The following is an 8,005-nucleotide window of genomic DNA, read 5'->3' as shown; positions in this document are numbered from 1 at the left end:
AGCCACTTTTTTGTTTTAATTATTCCATTCACTGTACATACAAAGTATTAAAAAAACACCCAGACCTCTCGAGGGAAGTGACACTTTCTGAACAGACACCATAGCGAGCTGGTTCAGTCACGGAGACGCGTGGATGGGTATAATGGACACACCAGAAAGGACCCGGTGGGTTTATGCCTCTGTAGCCAACCTTTAGCCTTCTCCAGCTTTGTCATCTCCCCGGCATGCCCTGGGAGCGCTCACAAGTGATGATGTGAAGGCCACCTGGTCTCCGCTGGAGATTTTGAGCGGCTGTTCCCAATGGGAACAAGCGGTGTGGGGCTCCTAGGATCCACAGTTTCATCCTCTGCTCAGGCCTAAAGGACTCAATTATCCATCACTTCCCACAGGTCTTGAGATACCACAGAAGACCCCAAACCAATGCATTGTCTGATGTCTGGGACAAAGATCTGGGACCTTTGTTCTCCACTAGGGGTGGGGGTGGGGGTAAGGAGCTGCCTATGCTTCTTAGCTTGGGGGACATGCCTTCAGGAGAACTGTGGGTGAACAAGGGAGATTTGGGGGTACAGCTGCCTCCAACTCAACCATAGGATCTCAGGGTTTTGTCCCACCAGCCTCTGTGGAAAAGCTGAGGATGATCTCCTGCCCGTGGGACGATGGGGTATTCAGACCTGTCCTGAGCTAGGGTTTGCAGAGGCTTCCCCTCCAGTGTTGTGTCTAAAACAACAAACATCTCTCTGCTTTAGCTCAGGGTCGGTCATCACTTCACCCCTTCAAGACACAGGCCAGAAGATGAGATTAGATTTTTTTGGAGGGGGTGTCTCAAAACCCTTCAGAAGGCAGGTGGCAGATTCAGGGGGTGCTGAGGTATCCCCCCACCCCGACCCTGCCTGTAGTAGCTGGGTTTCCCTGGTCCCCTTCCTAGGCTGTGGGGGCCTACAGAGGACATGGGAAAGGAGAGGCAGCTACTTGTGGGATAGAGAAGGCGATAGACTTGGTGGAAGAAGACCAGAGGAAAAGGCGACTTGAGGGGGTGGAGTGGAGCCTACTACTGAAGCGTGTGGCGAGGCGGACCCGGGAGGGAAAAGCGTGTAGCAGAGACGGGGTGGAGGTTAGGGCCGGGAACTATTTCAGCAACCACCACCCCAGCAGGGCTCCCAGCCCAGAGAGCAGGGGGAGCCCGGCGGCCCGGGGGGGGCCAGCAGCGTTGCACAGGTCTGTCTCGCAGCAGGTCCGATTGTAGCTGACCTCGAAGACGGCATCCTTCTGCTCCGTCATGTTGCAGGTCTCGCGGGTCCGGCTGCAGCCGTACTTGGAGAACAGCGGGACCTTGCCTGTGGGGGAGACCAGGGCAGCCATGAGCAGGGGTTCAGGACGCCAAGGGTCAATTCCTGGCTTGAGGGGGATTTCGGTTCTAGCCCCAGCTCTGGGCAGGGGAAGTGGAGGTGGGAAGGTCTTGTAGTTGCTCTTGGAGAGTGATCCCACCCCCATAAAGTGGATCATCAGCAGGATTTGAACCCTGGACCTCTGACCCCTTGATCGAGAGAAGAGATATAGCACTAAGTGGCAGTAGTAGGTTGTTATTCTCTAGGGGACAAGTCACAGGAGGGGCAGGGACAGCAGTCGGGATGTGTTATAGGAGCTTTATCCACCACTGAATCAGAATCCAAACAGCTCCACTGGCAGATCCCAGCAGCAGGAAGCCAGATGAGATGCGGCAGGAGGGTACCTGAGGCAGACACCTCTAGTACCATCCTCTAACCCCCTTCTCCTATCCCCCTGCCCTGCTCAGAGCGGGGAGCAAACCCCCCAGGACCTCTCTGGACAGCTGGAGCTGCCCTCTAGCCGCTCCCTCCGGAGCCAAACCCTGGCTTCCAGGAAAGCACTGGATTTGTTAGGTAACTTCTCAAGAGCGAAGGGCGCCTCCTTGGGGGATGGAGAACAGGGGGCATGTCCCATCTGCAGGGCACCCCCATTTCGAGACAGAGCCCCCCCCTTTCTTCTCCCGAGGGAGCTCTCCAACCTCAGGACTCTAGTTCTCAATGGACGTCTCCTAATTTCGCCATCATCCTGCGTTCCTCTCATCTTGCAGGAGTTTGGATGCAGGTCTCTGCAGACCTCACCCCCATGCGAGGTCCCTTGGGGACCCCCCCGCCCTTGGAGAGACCCCCCTTGAGAGGCAACCAAGGCTAGTGCAACCCCCCCGCCCTTTTCTTTGGAGGGATGGTCCCCCACCGGGATCGGACCTGGGCGTGGGGCGTCTCCCGCCTAAGGTGTGGCCATGCGTAGCTACCTACCACGCTGAGGACTCATCCAGCTTGGTTCCTCATCTCCATCAGCATCCAACTGCTGCAGAATAAAGTCCCCCCCCCACTGAGCTCCCCCTGGAAGCCGGGTGTGCATCTGCCGCTCCTCCCCCTAGATTCAGAGGGGCCCCGGCCCCAGGCTGGGGGGGTCCCTTGGACTCACCAATATAGGCCTTGGTGGTCTCGCAGACTTGCTGCCCCTGCGCCGTGCAGGGGCTGCGGGAGTGGAAGCAGAGGCTGCCCACCTGGAACTTGCAGACCCTGCAGACGAGGCCGTGAGCTGCACGGAAAGACAGGAGATAAATCAGCGGAGAGTCTCTCCAAGCAGGGGGCTGGGAGCCAGGACGCCTGGGTTCTCGCCTCTGGCTCTGGTGGGGGTGGGGGCTAGTGGTTAGAGCAGGGAGGCTGGGAGCCAGGACGCCTGGGTTCTTCACCCCTCACTTTTATCTGTACACACCGCCTCAGAAAGCGCTAAGCCAAGCCACAGGAGCGAGGTGTCTGGGTGCAGTTTGCTGCAGCTGTTTTCTTTGCTGGATTGGCAAAGTGCGAGGGGGTGGGAAGGATTCTGGCATCGAAACCCTGCACATGGGCACACACCCCACAGGGTGTGTGAGAGCCTGGGGGGCAGGGCGGGCGGAGAACCAACCTCCGAGAGGCCCTGACTCACTCGAGTGACTTACCCGGCCCTGGAGACTGGGACACGTAGGAAGCTACCCAACAGCCGAGCACACCTTGTACAGAGATGCGGCTGCTTCTGGGGCAGAGCATAGCTGCCTCCACCCCAGTTCCAGCACAGAGATGCAGCTGCCTCTGGGGTGGAGCGTGGAAAGCGCCCTGCAATCCCGGTGCGCAGCTGCCTCCAAGACACCAGGGACCGGGGAAAATACCCCAAATCCTGCTACCTGGGGTTTCACACGCTGGGCGTGGATTAAACACCTGACCCTGACCATTAGCTCATCGGGAGAAAGCAGTATCACCTAGCAGTGACAGCACCCAGATGGGGAGGTCAGGACTCCTGGGTTCTCTCTCCAGCTCTGAGAGGGGAGGGGGGTCTAGTGGTTAGAGCAGGGGGGTTGGGAGCCAGGACTCCTGGGTTCTCTCCCCAGGAATTTAAGCCTTCAGCACAGCCCTGTGCATGCCAGGGAACATACAGGAATGTGAAGAGTCCCTGAAGTGGGCGGAGGACGCCGAGGTTACCCGAGGTTAGCGTTCCAGGGGGGCGTTTCGAGCGCGCCAGCCACAAGGGAGGGCGCAATCGCCACCCACAGGGACACTCGAGCGAGTCGAGAGGATTTTGAGTCATTCCGAGCGTCCACTTGACGCCCCCACGGCCCTGAAACAGTCGTGCAGCTCCACAGCCCCCCCCGCCCTGCCCCACACCCACGGAACAGAGCTGTCACCCATCTCCCCAGTGTGCACCCCGAGGCAGATGAGCAAGGCCGTCACCCCACCCTTGTGGGACCAGAGCGCTCCCTACGTTACACAAGGGACTGATACCAATTCCAGTCTCTGGTTATTAAAAGTTAATTAAAAGGAGTCTCCCTGCCACCACCCCCTTCAAAAGGGAAAACATTTCAAACACAATACGCAAGTACACACAGTGGGGAAACAATTTTCTCTTCCCCCTTTAAACTTGGAGGGGAAAAAAAGCAGTTTCAAGGTTCCCCATCTGGGAAGGAAGTTAAAAAAAATTTCCCCTTGTAACTTCCCCCACCAAGAGAAGAGAGAAGCCCCCAGTCTGCCCCTCAGGACAAAAAAAGCCACAAGAAAAGTAACTTGAAGGTTCCCCCTTGAAACTGCGTTTTATTAATGACAGTTTCGAGTCCCCCACTACCCCTGGGTGAGCTGGGAGTTGCAGGCAGAAGCTGGGTTGGGGGCAGCCTCACCCCAAGGAGCTAGAAGCCCCTGAGCAAATCACAAGTTCTGTGCTGGGCAGGGAGACGGGCCAGGGACCCGTTTGCCAAAAGACACCCAGTGACCTGGGATGGACCCCAGGAGTCCTGGCTCCCAGTCCCCCCTGCTCTAACCACTAGACCCCCCTCCCCTCCCCTCCCACAGCCAGAGAGAGAACCCAGGAGTCCAGGCTCCCAGCACCCTCCTGCTCTAACCCACCAGCCCCTACTCCCCTCCCAGAGCTGGAGAGAACCCAGGAGTCCTGGCCCCCAGGCCCCCAATTGTCACATCTTCACTCAGCCCAATCCCCATTTCAGCCCTGCAGACTCCTGTCCCCCTCACTCAGGATTTACTGGGGCACAAACGCCCTGGACAGATCCAGAGACGTTCCTTCCTCCTGCACTCGGGGGGACCCACCCCAAAGTTCCCAGGGGTCTCAGGGTGAGCACCCCCCCCGAGGATCTTCAGCCAGGGCCGGGCGCCCGCACCTGGGTCACAGAGCTCAGACTCCAGACCCGGCCCCAGGCGGTTCTCCACCCTCCCAGGACCCCCGATACTCACCCAGGGCGCAGCAGAGCAGCAGGGACAAGGCCAGGAGCAGGACTTTGCTCATCCCGGCTGGGGTCAGGGCAGCTCGGGGGGCTGAAAGTGATAAGCGAGGGGAGGGGTGAGCCAGGCAGGCAACACCAGCAGGTGCAAACAGCCACTGCTGGGGAAACTAAGGCAGGTGGGGCCCAGCCTGGGCATTTATCCCTGGGCGGGGTCGGCAGCAGCCAATCAGGGGGCAGGACCTGGGCGAGGGAGACGCCCAGATGTGGGAATCGAAAAATCAGACACAGAGAAAAGCAGGAGACTCAGAGAGACTGTAAATCCAGCTCGGCCTGCTGGAAACTCAACCCAGCCCTGCGGTGCCCCTCACTCCCGACCCGCAGCCCCTTCCCCCCAGCCCTGCGGTGCCCCTCACTCGGCCGAAGCCTCAGCCTCCCCCCAGCCCTGGGGCCCCTTACATCGACCCGCACCCCTTCTCCCACCCTGCGTCCCCTCACTCCCCGACCTGCAGCCCCTTCCCCCAGCCCTGTGTGTCCATCCTCACTCCCAGGACCTCATGCCCTCCAGCCCTGTGTGCCCCACTCCGACCTGAGCCCCCCTGCCACCCGTGGTGCCCCTCACTCCACTGCAGCGCCTCCTCCCAGCCCTGCGTGCCCTCACTCCCGTAGACGCACCCTTCCTCCCAGCAACTGGTGCCCTCACTCACGAACCGCAGCCCTTTCCCCCCCCACCCTGCCGGCCCCAATCTGACCGCAGCCCTATTGCCAGCCCGCAAGCCCTGGCCGCTGCCTCAGCACGAAAATCTGGTTCTAGGATTGTTGTTGGTGTTGAATTGTGGGAAACTCAAACCGGTGACCGCTGTCCACAGCCACAGGCTGAAAATCAGTGTCTGGACCCCCGGCCTCACCCCAGGGTCGGAACTATTATGTTTCAGAATAGGGGCAAGACTTCAGATAAACTCCAGAAAACCCCAGCCCCACTCCCCGCTCTAACCACTAGCTCCCACTCCCCTCCCAGACCCAGGGAGAGAACCCAGGCGTCCGGGCTCGTGGCCCACGGGTCGCTGAGTCACATCAACGCTTTCCAGTCCCAAGACACTTATTAAGGCTCAGGCGGCCGGGCGGCTTGTGAAATTTCCCGGTGCTGGTAGGAGGCCTCGGCCCTGCGGGTGCGGGGAGGGAAATCACCCAGTGAGGGGGCTGCAGCCAAGGGGCAGGGCCTGGCTGGCTCGGCGGGGGGGGAAGGGAATGGGGCAGGGGCCTGTCCCTGCTAGGGGGTGCTGGCTCCCCCCGGCCCCAGGGCAGGAACTGGCCGGCTCAGGGGGGTGGGGAGCCGGACCCAGACATTGGAATGTTTTGTCCTCTTTGTATGGAGCCGATTCATGCCTCAGTTTCCCTCTCTCCGTGGCACTGCTACTGCAGGGGGCCAGAGGGATCCGGCTGCTCCGGGACCAGGGCCAGCGGCACGTGTCCCCACAGCTGTCCCGGGTGGGGGCCAAACCTGGCTCAGCTCAGACTAGGAGATGCCCTCCCAGGATTGGGAAATCAGCAGGAAACCTGGCCAGGGATCTGGGGGGTCACAAGGGATCGGGGGATGAAGGGAATTTAGGGGGGCTGAGGAGCCCGGGATGGGGGGAGCGGGGACCCCTGGGGGGGCACTCCTAGGAGACAGGGGCCAGGCTGGGGCATGGACTGGACCCGTGACGTCGACTCAGGGACGCTGGCCCTGGTGGCCAAAGGCAGCACCCCCCAGTGCGGAGTCACCGCGTTTCATTTGGACCTGCCCCCGCCTGGAAGCCGTGGGTCTGACTATCAAGGAGATGTGGCCGACCCCATTCCCTGCCCCCCTGAGCCAGCCAGTCCCTGCCCTGGGGGCAGGGGGAGCCGGTGCCCCCCAGAGGGGACAGGCCCCTGCCCCATTCCCTGCTCCCCTGAGCCAACTGGTCCCTGCCCTGGGGCCGGGGGGTCCCTGCCCCGTTCCCAGTTTCTACCTTTCACCCACTCCGGCTGCGTCAGGCCGATAAGTGCAGAGTAAACTCGGGTGTGTTCAGACGGCCCTGGCCGAGACACGCAGCAGCCGGCGTTGGACTGAGGCCACTTCAGGCTCCTGCTTCGCCCGGGACCCAGCGACCGACCCCCAAGCTCCCCATTGCTCAGGGGGCTGCAGGCGTCCGGTGCCCTCAACCTCCCGCCGGCCGGCGACATGGGCCAGACCCTGCTCCTCGCGGGCACCTTCCTGCTGTGCTGGGCCAGCGGTGCGGGCTGGGGACCCCCTGCAAGGGGCACAGGTCCCCCCCAGCCCCAGGGCGGGACGGGCCGGTCCAGGGGGGCAGGGAATGGGGCAGGGGCCTGGCCCCTCTGGGGGGCACCAGCTCCCATCCGGCCCCAGGGCAGGGACTGGCTGGCTCAGGGGGGCAGGGAATGGGGCAGGGGCCTGGCCCCACAAGGGGGCGCTGACTCCCACCCAGCCCCACGGCGGGGGGTGAGGGGCTCTGGGGGGCAGGGCGGGTGTCAGTGGGTCTGACGGGGTGTCCGTCTCTCGGCAGGGGGGGCCCTGCAGTGCCATGTGTGCGAGGTGGGGAACCCCTACGAGGGCTGCGTGTGGGGCCAGGGGACGTGCACGGCCCCCCCTGGGGGCATCTGCTGGAGCCACGTCGCCAGCTTTGGTGAGTCCCCACTGGGGGGCGCTGGGCTGGGCCTCGGGGGAGGAGGTGTTGAGGTAGCTGGGGCTGGGGAGGGGGCAGGAAGGCTGGGATGGGGGCTTAGAGTGTGCGGGCTCATTGCTTGCGGGGGCAGAGGGCTGGTGATGGAGGCGCTGGGGGGCAGTGCCTGGAGGTGTGCATGGTCAAGGGATCTGACCGGAGGTTCAGAGTGGCTAGGAGGTTTGGGACAGTGGGCTGTGGGGGCTGGAGAGGTGTCGAGGCAGGGATTCAGAGGTGGGGGCTGAGTTTTGGGGGGGCTGAGGTGCAAGGTCGAGGCGCAGGGGACAGAGGTGGGGCTGGAAGGTTTTGGGGGCGCTTGGGGCTGGGCCAACGGACAGGGGATCAAGTGGGCTGGAGTTTTGGGAGTGGGGGCTGGAGGCAGGGGGCCTGGCAGGTGCAGCCGGAGGTGGGGGCTGGGATGGTTGGGCTGGGGCGTGGGGGGGCCTGAGGCCCGAGGCCGGAGTGGCGAGCGGGCTGGGCTCATTCTGAGTCGCCCCCCTGACACAGGCTCGTCTCCCCCCAGGTCCCTCTTCCCGCGTCGACCCTGGCTGCCACC

General features: G+C 62.3%; 1 protein-coding gene across 1 annotated transcript in view; it reads right to left on the bottom strand.

Moving 5' to 3' along the window:
- The window catches only part of LY6G6C (lymphocyte antigen 6 family member G6C), a 20,675-nt gene continuing 12,670 nt past the window's right edge, over positions 1-8,005 (bottom strand). The window contains exons 2-4 of the mRNA XM_075071556.1: positions 4,761-4,841; positions 2,470-2,586; positions 1-1,334 (exon numbers count right to left, since the gene is read on the bottom strand). Of these exons, the coding sequence (XP_074927657.1) occupies positions 1,126-1,334; positions 2,470-2,586; positions 4,761-4,812 (378 nt within the window). The 5' untranslated portion in view covers positions 4,813-4,841 and the 3' untranslated portion in view covers positions 1-1,125. The remainder of the gene's footprint in view (positions 1,335-2,469; positions 2,587-4,760; positions 4,842-8,005) is intronic.

Source organism: Chelonoidis abingdonii, chromosome 12, assembly GCF_003597395.2.
Source record: "Chelonoidis abingdonii isolate Lonesome George chromosome 12, CheloAbing_2.0, whole genome shotgun sequence".
Lineage (NCBI taxonomy): Eukaryota > Metazoa > Chordata > Testudines > Testudinidae > Chelonoidis > Chelonoidis abingdonii.
The sequence above is the reverse complement of the archived record's forward strand: the minus strand, read 5'-3'. Positions and strand labels throughout refer to the sequence as shown.